Raw genomic sequence first — 11,617 nt, forward strand, 5'->3', positions numbered from 1 at the left:
GAAGGGAGGGAAGGACCAGAGCAACGGGATGCTGAGACCACTTGGTCCCACAGCACGGGTGAAAAGGTTTAAGGAATGGGTTTAGGACAAATTGCAGCAGAGCAGATGTCCCCATCACCTCATCACATCCACTGCTTTGGTCACTGTTCTCTGCCCCCCACAACGCTCCCCATGGCCCCAGGGCCCTGCACCGAGAACCCAGCAGGACCCCTGCTCACACCTGGCCAGGTGTTTCACGCGTTTCCTCCCTCGCTCTGAATTATCAGTGTCAGATGCACCTGGTGCTTTGATGCTGCCGCAGATCTGCATAAGCAGCAGATACCAATGCAAAGCTGCCCAAGCTGCGGGGACACAAAGTGCTTAACACCTCCAGCACGTGTTACCTCTCCTGCAGGTGGGAGGGAATGGCATTTAGGAGCATTACCTGCAATACCTGCCACCCCAAAATCCACGCAGCCGCTTTTGTACTGACACCAAAGCCCAACCCCGCACGGCTCCTGCAACAGGCACGGATGGTTGAGCTGAAATCAGCTCATTTCTCTCCAGACTGCCGATGTGCAGCCCTCAGCTTGGGACGGCACCTTTGGGGCATCCCAGGGCCACCAGCACCCTGTGTCCCACTGAAACCACAGTCCTGGGTGACACAGGGACACTGCCCAGACACACAGCTCAGGGGAGGGTGACACCAGATCCTGCTGAGGATTCCTGTCCAGGAAAGCTGCTCATCAAGGGTTCCATCAATCCAACCCTTCCACTGTAAACCCACAGCAGGGAATTATCCATGGAATTACTAACATTCTGGTTAGGGCACAGCAGAACAAGCCCCAGCACAAGTGCAGGGATCCAGTCCCTGCAAACCCGACCCAGCCTGATTTCAGTCTTCCCTGAACAGGGGAACTTTGGGGAAATTACCATCAACACGGGAAATTTTGCTGAACCAAGAACTGCAGCTGCACCACAGTCCAGCAGTGCCATTTTAAAACAAAACCACAAATTTAGCAGAGGAAAAAGTCAGTCCCAGCTGCAGCACCTCCTCTCTAAACCATCTTCAGAATGGTGCAGCTGAGGCTGATAAAGTCACACCTGAAGGCAATAAATTTGGATTTGTTCCCATTAAGGCTTCAGAGAAACCCTTAAATCTTATCTTAGAGAAATGCAGGTTTATCTGCAGCAATTGCTTTGTTCTGTTGTTCTTTATTGAGGGTTTGCATATCATAATGTCACCACTGAGCTTCATTAACAGATATTTAAATGCTATCTCCCAAACCTGATTTGCACAGACACTCCTTGTGGTTTGGGAAGTCTGAAGTTCAGGCTTCCAGTGCCCCATAAGGATTTTCCTCCTCTGAGATGCCTCCACCCCCCAGCAGTAACACAGCAATGTGCCTTACATACACTTATCAAACCTCACTGAGGCTAAAATTGAAGATATTTGTTCTGGGGACCCAAACTGAACCTTCCTGCAGCGAAATTAACCTTCTCTGATGAAAACCCCTGTATCAAACCCAGGTATTTTGTTTCTGACCTTCCCTGTGAAGCCCTCTCCCTCAAAGCTCTTCTCCCTGCCCACCACATGATGAAAAAGAGAAGCAGGGGTAAAGCAGCAGGGAAATTTCACCATGGATCACAAACTCAGGCAAGCACATGCCAGAAAAAAATAATTGCAGTGGACAAGCTGGAGAGTCCTTCCTCTCCCTGGCAGGGCAGAAGGCAGTTCACAGTCAGGAACCCTCCAGGTGAACTAATCCTAAATATTCCCACCTGCAGCCTGAGCCTGGCCCTTGAGGCAGGCAAGAGAACACAACCTGTGACAGAATCTTCTGGAAGGTCTCAGGGGACGGTTTTTGTCACTCTTCTGGAGGCTGATTTGGCAGACCAAAACTTCCCCAGGGGACCAGGGAAGTTTGGCCCAGCAGCACAGGTGGCACCATTTTAATGCCTCAGGTTGGCTGGAATAAGGGACAGAAGCCACATTTATTGCATTCATCTCCACACCAGGAGACTCCACATGATTTTTATTTCTCCCTTATATTGCATTTCTGTAACTGTTACAGTATTAAAATGATTAACAAAAGCATAAAACTGGAACCGAAACCGAGGGGGAGAGTGTCTCCTCCAGCACCCCGAGCCTCGGCCCCTGGAACAGGACCTGCTCTGCTCTCCTGTGGCAATCTGCCCTTCCCAGGAGCAGGAAGGCACTCAAGGCATGGGCTGCTGTAAGCCTGGCTGGTGGGAATCCTCAAGGCAAGTCCTGGTGCTTCACTGGATCAGCACTCTCCGGGCAGGTGCGTTAGATGTCCATGTCGAACTGCTCTTCCTCACCTGCTGGGAGGGACAAAAGCACAGCTCAGTCCTGAGTTCCACATCAAATACCAAGGATTTTAGTGAATCTGGCGGCTGTGCTTCAGAAATGGGGTCGTTTGGGTTTAAAGTCTGCATTCAGGCATCAGGGTTGGTGTGAAAATCATCTCGTGAAGCTCTGGTCGAGGTGTCAGCACTGGGGGATCTCCCTCAGACACACGAGAGTGGAGGAAGAGAAAATGCCCTTTAAATGATTTATTCTTAGCCCTGCATTTCCTTGCAACAAGGAATGTAAAGAAGCACACTGAGGCACATTTCACACTCATCACCCCAAGGGCTGCTCCCACAGCCTGGCAGGAACCACAGGGCAGCCAGGAGCTGTTCCTGAGGACAGGGATTCTCTGGAACAGCCACAGCCCAGCAGCCAGACTGCATCTCAGGGTGCCAGGGAGTCCAGTGAGCCACACAAAGCGTGTCAGGCATGAGGCAACCCTGACTCTGGAGAGATTCTACTTGGAGCGAGCACACAAGAGCATTCAGATCTTTATTTTTAGAGAGAAGATAAATACTTGCACTTAGTAGATTCAGGTCACTTCAAGAAATAACCTCAAATAACTTTAAAAATAATTCTTCAGGGGCAGCTTTGGCTCAGGTTACTGCAGCAGGGCCTCAGTGAAGTGTCCCTGTCACAAAACGGGGTCAGAAACAGGCAGGCAGAATTTACAACTCAGGCTGATATTAAAAACCCAAGTAAATCCTGCTCTGAATTGTAACTTGAAACTCCAAGCAGCTGCAGCACGGCCCAGCTCAGGGAGAGGCAGCAGCAGCTGCCCCTCTGCTCTCCACAGGGCTCCTAATCCAACAGCAGCTTTCCAATTGCTGAATCAATGGGAATTATATCCCATTACACCCAATAACTGCAAAAGTCACATTGCTGGGGCCCAGAGCAGGATCAAACAACTGCCAGAACCTTGTTACCCTGTGACACTGAGCCCACTCTGACTTTCCAAGAAGTTACTGGAGAATTGACCACAGTTCCTGGGAATCTCCTGGCTCCACTCCAGCTCTGCAGTTTCTAGGAATCAGCAGTGCACCTCACAGGCTGTCGGGGTTTTTTTGTTGCCTGCACTTACCTGCGCTCACTTTCTCCTCACAGCTTTGGACATGGTGGTTCTCAAGCTTCAGCTCCTCCACGCTGGGGCTGGTAACGCCTGGAATGTCCGGAAGGTCGGAGGGGGGTGTTTTGGCAACCGGAGAATTGCGGCATTCCATCAAGAACTTACGGTCATAAATAATCCTGGTACCTGAGGGGGGACAGCAACACGGTCAGCCCTCCCTGCCCAGGCAACCCCATCATCCTGAAGGTCCCTTGCAACCCAAAACACTCAGGGCTGGGATATTTAAGTGGTAACTGTGATGCAGCACTTCACTGCTCAGTCTGGGTTATCCTGCCAGATTTCCAGGTGCACTGACACCATACCTGCCACTGAAGGTGAGACATCAGGTACCCAAACGCTGCCAGAGGCAGCACAGGGCTCCAAACCCCAGACAGGGGCTGGAAGCAGCAGATCCAGCTCCGTCCACCTCACTCAAGGTGACACCAGCTCACCAAGCAAACAGAAAAGAAATTTCATTTCCACTCGTGACCAGAACTGGAGCTGGAAGCAGGAGGTGGGCACAGATCAGGGCACAGGACATGGCAGTGTCCCCCTGAGCGCTGCCCAGCAGGAATTCCTGCACAGACACCTCCCTTGGCAGAGCAGCACTTACACACATCTTGCTCGAGGCTTACACAGATGGTTGATGCTCTGAGGGTTAACAGGAACCACCCAGCTCCAGCCTACCACGCTGAGCCTCCAGGCACGGATTTCTAGGAACACCACTGAACACCCTGTTCCTTATAAAGGAATTTCATGGAAAAAGCTCAAAAACCACAGGCAGAAAAGTGATCCCTCCAAACAGCCCAGAGCCTTAACCCAGCAAGTGCTGGAAAACAGTGTTTGCTTCTCCACAGGAGGCTGCACACCCCTCTGGATCAGGGATGTCCTGCTCTGCTCCTGTTCCAGCCAGAGGGAAAAGGACTTGTCCTTGTGCCCTCCCCAAAAGTGTTAACTAAAGTACACATGTGTGGGCAAACAGCTCCTGCCACCATCTGTCCTGGAACAAACAACTCCCTTTGGTCCCAACACTATAAATATAAAATAAATACATAAAATAATATGTCTGGGTGTTGTATTCCACTGAAGTTCTGTTGAGGAATTCTCAAAACACTGAAAAACATTTCACTAACGATTCTGAACTCGAGTTGTTTCGGGAGGAGGATCCAACCCAACAGTCAGCAGGCTGGGAGAGGGGTGTTAAACCCCTGGGAAGCTCATGGAGGAGGACAGGGATTCCTGGAAGTGCAGCTCGTGTACCAGCACCAGGAGCATGGAGCTTCCACCTTCCTCCAACAGCCCAGAGCTCCCGAAAGCCAGGGGAGCTGGAGCAGGACAGCCTGGGCAGGACAGCCAGCCTGGGCTGTCACACAGGCTCCTTCACACGCCCAGGGCCGCGCTGCCAGCCGCTCCCCGCTGCTGTCAGGGTGTGTTTAACAGGAAAACCCCGGCACAGGGGGTGCTCTGCTCCCTGCAAGGCAGACACAGCCCCGTGTGTCCCCTGCAGCAGCTCCCGGTGTCACCGGGCAGCTCCCGGTGTCACCGGGCAGCTCGTGGTGTCACCGGGCAGCTCAAGGTGTCACCGGGCAGCTCAGGGTGTCACCGGGCAGCTCAGGGTGTCACCGGGCAGCTCAGGGTGTCACCGGGCAGCTCACGGTGTCACCGGGCAGCTCACGGTGTCACCGGGCAGCTCAAGGTGTCACCGGGCAGCTCAAGGTGTCACCGGGCAGCTCGTGGTGTCACTGGGCAGCTCAGGGTGTCACCGGGCAGCTCAGGGTGTCACCGGGCAGATCAGGGTGTCACCGGGCAGCTCAGGGTGTCACCGGGCAGCTCACGGTGTCACCGGGCAGCTCGTGGTGTCACCGGGCAGCTCACGCTGTCACCATCCCGGCCACAAACCCGTCCCAGCTTCTCCTCCCTCCCCTGGCAGCCCCGAGGGCTCATTAGTGCCGCTAATTGCTCATTCCCGCTGCCACACCTCACCAAGATCCCTGCGGGTGCTGCCGGAGCCGGCAGCATTTGCTGCTGAGGGAACACACGGCCAAAACAAGGCCAAACCGGGCCTTTCCTGCGCCAAACCGGGCCTTTTCTGCGCCAAACCGGGCCTTTCCTGCGCCAAACCGGGCCTTTTCTGCGCCAAACCGGGCCTTTCCTGCGCCAAACCGGGCCTTTTCTGCGCCAAACCGGGCCTTTTCTGCGCCAAACCGGGCCTTTCCTGCGCCAAACCGGGCCTTTTCTGCGCCAAACCGGGCCTTTTCTGCGCCAAACCGGGCCTTTCCTGCGCCAAACCGGGCCTTTTCTGCGCCAAACCGGCTCCGGTGAGTCAGCAGTGTCACTTCCCCTTCTCTCCCGGTTTTACCCCTGGAGTCCTGCGGTACATCCGAGGGACAACAACCCCTCCATTCCCTCTCCCAGTTTGTTTTTGTGGCTTCACTGCTCACATCCATCCCTCCGGGACGCAGCGATATCGGGGGGAAATTCCACAAGGAGAGGAACAAACCTCACGCCCAGGCCCGGCCCAGGGGCAGCAGAGCCCGCTGCAATTCCCCACCCTGGACCTGTGGAACCCCTGGAAATGCGGCCACAGCACCAAAAATGAACCCCAAGGGGGAGCTGGGGACACAAAACCCTGATAGAGGCACCCAGAGCATAATCACTGTTACTCCTACAGGGCTCAAACCCCTCCAGGCTGTGTTGCGGCAGCTCGGGACCCCGCAGCGGCCGGGGGGAACCGGCCCAGGCCGCGTTTGCAGCAGCAGAGCCTCCAGAACCTGGAGAAATTTGGGAACAAATGAAGGAAAAGGCCCCAGGGTTTGCTGAGTGCCAGAGAAAACAGCAAATATTAGAGCATAGAATTAATCAGTAACCATGGGGAGGCTGCTCCCTGCGAGCTCCCGAGGCGCTGCCGCGTTCCCCAGCACGGACACCGGGGCACGGTCGGTCCCGGTGTCCCGGTCCCCCGAACCCGCACCGAGCCCCGGGACCGGCGGGGGCTCCCCGTGCTCCTCCCGGGACAAAAGGGGAGCGTTCCCCTGCCCCGCAAACGCCCGCTCCAGCCCAGCCCAGCCCCCCAGGCCTCCCCGCCGTCCCCAGCCCGGCCCCGCCGCCCGGCCCGGCGCTCACCGCCCGGCGTGGTCCCGAACACGGTGCCCCCCGGCGTGGTGCTGTAGTCGCCGGGCGGCAGCGGGGCCCCGTCGGGCAGGGCGAGGCACTTGCCGGGGCCCGGGATGTCGCGACTGGGCGTCTGCCCCTGGCAGCAGCGGCCCGACATGTCGGGACCGGGACCGGGACCGGGACCGGCGCTGCCGCCGCCGCCGCTTCCGGCCCGGGCCACGCCCCTTCCGCCGCGGGCACGGACAGGGGCGGGGCCGGGAATGGGCGGGGACCTGATTTGCATACACGTAATGGGCGTGGTTCAGCACAGGGCGTGGGCGTGGCTTAGCGCAGAGTGTGGGAGTGGCTTAGCACCGGGTATGGGCGTGGTCTAGCACGGTGTGTGGGCGTGGTTTAGCAGGAGGGGGGCGGGGATACGCAGTAGAAGCCCCGTGGGGCGGGGTTTAACCCGAGAAAGGGGCGGGGCTCAGCGGAAAATGGGCGGGGTCTGGGTGGGACCCACCACGGGTCCCGTTTTGCCCCTTTTTTCCCCCGTATTTTTCCATCTTTTTCTCCCCTTTTACCTCCCGGGGCACCCAGGCCTGCGCTTCCCGATTCTGGGGTGGCTTTTCCCGGTGCCGCGGGCCCTTCGCCGCGCGGGGACCCCACGGAGTCCCCGGAGGCAGCGCTGCACCTTCGTGCCCTCCCCCGGCCGGAGGTGCGGGTGGTCCCGGTGGGAACGCTGCAGGGACAGATGTCTGCCCGCCTGGGCCACAAGCCCCCATCCCAAATGGCCTCGCCCCCCCGAGGGGCCGGGAACAAACGCGGGAGGAGCTGGGGGCCACCCACGGGCCCGCCGCCCCCCACGCCGCGTGCCTGGGGCTGCCCGAAGTTGTGGAAAAATAGGGTTTGTCTTAATACTTTATTAAAGAAAAGATTTAAAGAGAAGCTGGAGAGCGGTGGGAGGGGCGCGGGTCGGCTGGGCGGGACCCCCGGCTGGGCAGGGGGATCCAGGGGTGAAGCCCCTCCGAGCATCCTTGCGAGCACCCTGCTCACGGGTACCCTCTGGAAAAAGCCCTTCATCCCTCGCTGCTCCCCCAGCCGCGGCCACGGGGCTCTGCTGCCCCTCACCGGACACCGGGCCGGTGCTGACATCTGCTGCCGGCCGGGATGCCGGGAGCCAGGCGGGCTTCCAGCAGATGCCAGCGGTGTTTCGGCTGCGGCAGTGACCGTCCCCGCTCCGGGGCTTGAGGCTGCCGCTCTGCCCCGGGCTCGGTGGGACACGGCCAGCCCGGCCCGCAGGAACCGTCCCGGGGCTCCGGCAGATGGAGCTCGGCAGCCGCGCACGGCTCGGGACCCTCGGCGGGACCAGCCCCGTCCCCGCGGAGCCGCGGTCCCGCCCTGGGGTGCCGGGGGTCCCCAGCGGAGCTCGGAGCACTTTCTGCAGGGCAGCGCTCCGGGGGCCGGGGCAGCGGTGTCCTGCCAGGGTGGGATATGGGCAGGGGTGGTTCTGCCCCCCAAGGTCCTGCGGGGCCCCCGGCAGGCTGTGGGACCCCTAAGGAGGGCTGTGGGACCCCTAAGGAGGGTTGTGGTGCTCCAGGCAGGCTCTGGGACCCCTAAGGAGGGCTGTGAGACCCTTAAGGAGGGCTGTGGGACCTCTAAGGAGGGCTGTGGTGGCCCAGGCAGGCTGTGGGACCCCTAAGGAGGGCTGTGGAACCCCCTAAGGAGGGCTGTGGGACCCCTAAGGAGGGCTGTGGTGCCAGGCAGGCAGCCCTCGCCCTATGCCAGCTGCTGAATCGATCAGTGGGCACTGGGGAAGGAAAAGAACATTTCCGGCATGGAATGACATCAGCAGTGACCCCCAACCCAGAGAGGCAGCCACGGCCATTTCCTCCTCCTCCTCCTGCTGGAGGACGGACCGATGTGGGGTCAAGGACCGGGGGAAGGTCAGGGTTTAAGGGCACATCCTGCGGCAGAGCAGGGCCAGCCCTGCCACGGTGCCACCATGCCAGGGCCTGCTGGACACGGGACAGCAACAGGGACACTCCTGTCCCCGGACGAGAGCTGCAGCCGCCCGGGAGCTGCCTGCAGGCAGGGAAGGGGCACCGGGAGCTCTCCAGCCACACTGCCAGCACCCTCTGGTTACAGCGTGTTCCTCTCCAGGGCATTTTATCTGCTGCCCGTTCCAGGGGCTGGAAAGCCCTTCGTCATCCTCATGTGATACAAAGTTATCGCATTATTGCCTTCTAAATCGGGAGCAGAAGTGCCTCTGCGAGGTGTCCGTCCCTCCACCAGCCCTGTCCTTGCTTCTGACCCGGCGTGAATCACCGGGAGCTGAGCAGGGCCGGCTTCTGGGGAAGGACTCACTCTGCTGGCAGGTCCTGGGGAACAAAATGTGTTTTGTGAGTCGTGAAACGCCCCTGTGAGAGCAGCCCCGGGGGATGGCAGCAGGGGCAGCTCCATCAGCGGCCCCACTCCCAGCAGTCCCGACTGGTCCGCGATCAGGGGGAGCTTTGCTGAGACGGGAAGCAAATGACCCGAGGGAAGGATAAACTCCTGCCTGCTGGGCCGGCAGCTTTCATCCTGCCCCATCCATCACCTCCTGTCGGTGTGGCCCCCTCATCCCCGGCCCTCTCTGCACCCCAGCCCTCCCGTGGGGGCCTGGGGACCGCACTGCACCCCCCGAAGGACGGGATGACGATGGACCCCATCCCGGTGAGGATGTCGCTGTGCCGCGGCATTTCCACCCCGTCCATCTGTGTTTACATTCCCGTCCGATGGCGGCTGGCGATAAGGACAGAGCCGGACAGAGCCACATCCCCGCTGCCCGCCCGAGGGCTGCTTGTGCAGATAAAAGTTGCCCCATAAACAAGCCCATCCTGCCTTTGGGAAGGGATCTCCGCTGGCCCCAGCCCTCATCAGGAAACCTTGGCTGGGACGGCCCTGGCAGTGCTGGGGGTGCTCAAAACACAACCCTGCGACGTGGCCTTTGGGTCCTGCTCGGTGGCACAGAATTCTCCGTGGTACCCACGGCCTGAGCCAGAGGGGGGGTGTTTGGCTCCCTCGTCCTCCTTCTCTTTCTCCTCCTCTTCCTCCTCCTCCTCCTTGCTGTTGGTTTTCCTCCCTGCAGACGCTGGGCTGGAGGCGAGCACAGGGTGCTGGCAGCCCCAGGAGGGGCTGGGGAGCAGGGATGGGCGCTGCTGGCACTGGGGCACAGCCGGGAGCTCTGGCAGAGGCTGCCCAGGCGTGCAGGGGCCAGGGGAGGGCCAGGGGAGGCAGCCGGGTGGCTCTGCCGGTGTCCCCGCGCCGGGGCTGGGTTGGCAGGAGGCTCCACGTGAGGCTGCTGGCACTTGCTCCTCATCCCTGCCAGTTTCCCCAAACCACCCTGCTTTTCCCCTCCCTCCCACCCTGCTTTGGGGCACAGCTGGGAATCCCACGGCCAGGATGCTCCTGTCCCTCGGAATGCCCTGCCTGAGAGCTCAGCTCTCTCTGAGCTTATTTCTGTTGTTGACGTTTTTTCTCGACACTTCCCACACTTTTTGTGAAATCTGGACCCGTGTCACTGCAAACTTCTCCCTCCATCCCCCACCCCAGTTTGCTTTAGCAACAGCTGAAGGAAAACCAGAAACAATGGGAAAGGAGCTGTGAAAACATCTCTAAAACCTTTGCAGCCCTGGTGGCAGCATGAGAACTCTCCCTTCTCCAGGTACCTGCAGCTGGAGGGAGATGGGACCTGTCAGAAATGAAACCTGCAAGGCTTGATAAAAATGTCAGAAATTGGGAATAACAGCTGCAGGCACCGCCCTGCTGCTGTTGCAGGCTTTCCTCTCAGCAACATAGGAAAGAAAACACCTTTAGTGTGATTTATTTTTTAATTTGAAAGCATAATTGCGCAGGGATCTGGGGGCAGGACCTGGCATTGCCTTAGTGCAGCCTTTGCCACTGGCTGTGTTTCAGGATCTCGGTGCCCCTTTCCCTCATTCTCCCCGTGCTCCCAGGAAGAGCTGCAGCCCTGAGGAGCTGTGCCTGCTCTCAGCTGCCTGCTCTGGGCAGGGCAGGATGGCCCTGGGGCCACAAGCTGCATTTCCATTGAGGTTTCCCACCCCCTCAGCCCCACCTGCTCTCCGCAGGTGAGGAGAGGGATCCCACCAGCCCTGCCCGGCCCCTGAAGGGCGGCTCCTTCCTCCAAGCTCTGTGTCTGTGGGCAAACCACTGTGGGAAGGGGCTAACAAAGGGAGCAGAGACTCCAACCCCGACCTCTGGGAGCCCACAATGCCTCTTCCATCACCATGGAGGCAGGAGCTGCCAGGAGCTTCACTTGGAAAACAGGATGGGAGTGTTTGAGACGTGGGAGCTTGGAGGCCCTTGGGATCCTGGGCTCGGCCTGGGCTGGGATGGCAGCACTGGTTGCACTGGGATTGTCCTGCTGGGTGATGGGGGAGCTGTGCTGGGACAGCAGCCGGCTCAGGGGAGCTCCTGGACACGCAGCAGGGTATGAACTGCCCCAGATGCACAGCACAGAGCCCCGTAAATGCGGGATACGCGGTGCCCGTGGGGTATTTGCCATGGGAGACTGAGCATGCCTTGGGTAACCTGCATGCTAAAACCAGAACTTGCATGAGAGTCAGTGAAACAGCACATTTTTATTATTTTTGTTATTCTGAGAGAGATTTTTCACTTCCTGCCCAAGCCCTGGCTGGCAGTGCTGCAGCTCCCGGAGCTGTGCCCGCCTTTGCCGGGGGAGAAGAGTTTATATGGAGACCTGAGTTTATGTGGAGCTTCCTGCAGGCTTCCTGGGACAGGCAGTACCCAGGGGTTAAAGCTTCATCACAGCCTGTTTATGTGCTGACAAGGAAATGTGATGACAGAGAATCCCAAACAACTTCAAAGCAAGATTTGTGGATCTGATATGGAAACTATTCCGAAAGTCCAGGAGAGTCTGTCACTTGTGTGGATGCACAGCCAGGGCAGGACCCATTCCCACAGCTGTGCCCACCCCAGTGAGCCCACAGCTCCTGCCCTGGAGAGGGAATTTGGGCTAAAGTACTGCTCCCTGTGCATCTCTT

The 11,617-nt window shown here is 58.8% G+C and overlaps 1 protein-coding gene across 2 annotated transcripts; it reads right to left on the bottom strand.

Moving 5' to 3' along the window:
* Positions 1 to 1,973: 1,973 nt before the first annotated feature.
* On the bottom strand, positions 1,974 to 6,799 carry EIF4EBP1 (eukaryotic translation initiation factor 4E binding protein 1). Of its 2 annotated transcripts, none has more exons than XM_086865571.1 (3): positions 6,582 to 6,799; positions 3,435 to 3,605; positions 1,974 to 2,322 (listed from the first exon to the last, which is right to left on the bottom strand). In XM_086865571.1, exons 1-3 carry the CDS (start codon positions 6,727 to 6,729, stop codon positions 2,291 to 2,293), a joined length of 351 nt encoding a protein of 116 aa, XP_086721697.1. In that variant the 5' UTR covers positions 6,730 to 6,799; the 3' UTR covers positions 1,974 to 2,290. The 2 variants fall into 2 exon arrangements, with proteins under 2 accessions (XP_086721697.1, XP_086721696.1); XM_086865570.1 differs by having other exon boundaries at positions 1,974 to 2,325; positions 6,582 to 6,792.
* Between the last annotated feature and the right edge of the window lie 4,818 nt (positions 6,800 to 11,617).

This window comes from Cyanistes caeruleus, chromosome 29, assembly GCF_971803275.1.
Source record: "Cyanistes caeruleus chromosome 29, bCyaCae1.hap1.1, whole genome shotgun sequence".
Lineage (NCBI taxonomy): Eukaryota > Metazoa > Chordata > Aves > Passeriformes > Paridae > Cyanistes > Cyanistes caeruleus.

Excerpts from the sequence above, each read along its gene's own strand:
- EIF4EBP1 (XM_086865570.1), bottom strand. The coding sequence starts at position 6,729 with ATGTCGGGCCGCTGCTGCCAGGGGCAGACGCCCAGTCGCGACATCCCG. Across the intron at positions 3,606-6,581 it reads GTTCGGGACCACGCCGGGCG|GTACCAGGATTATTTATGAC; the intron begins GTGAGCGCCGGG and ends GTCCCCCCTCAG. Across the intron at positions 2,326-3,434 it reads TGAGGAGAAAGTGAGCGCAG|CAGGTGAGGAAGAGCAGTTC; the intron begins GTAAGTGCAGGC and ends TGTCCCTCCCAG.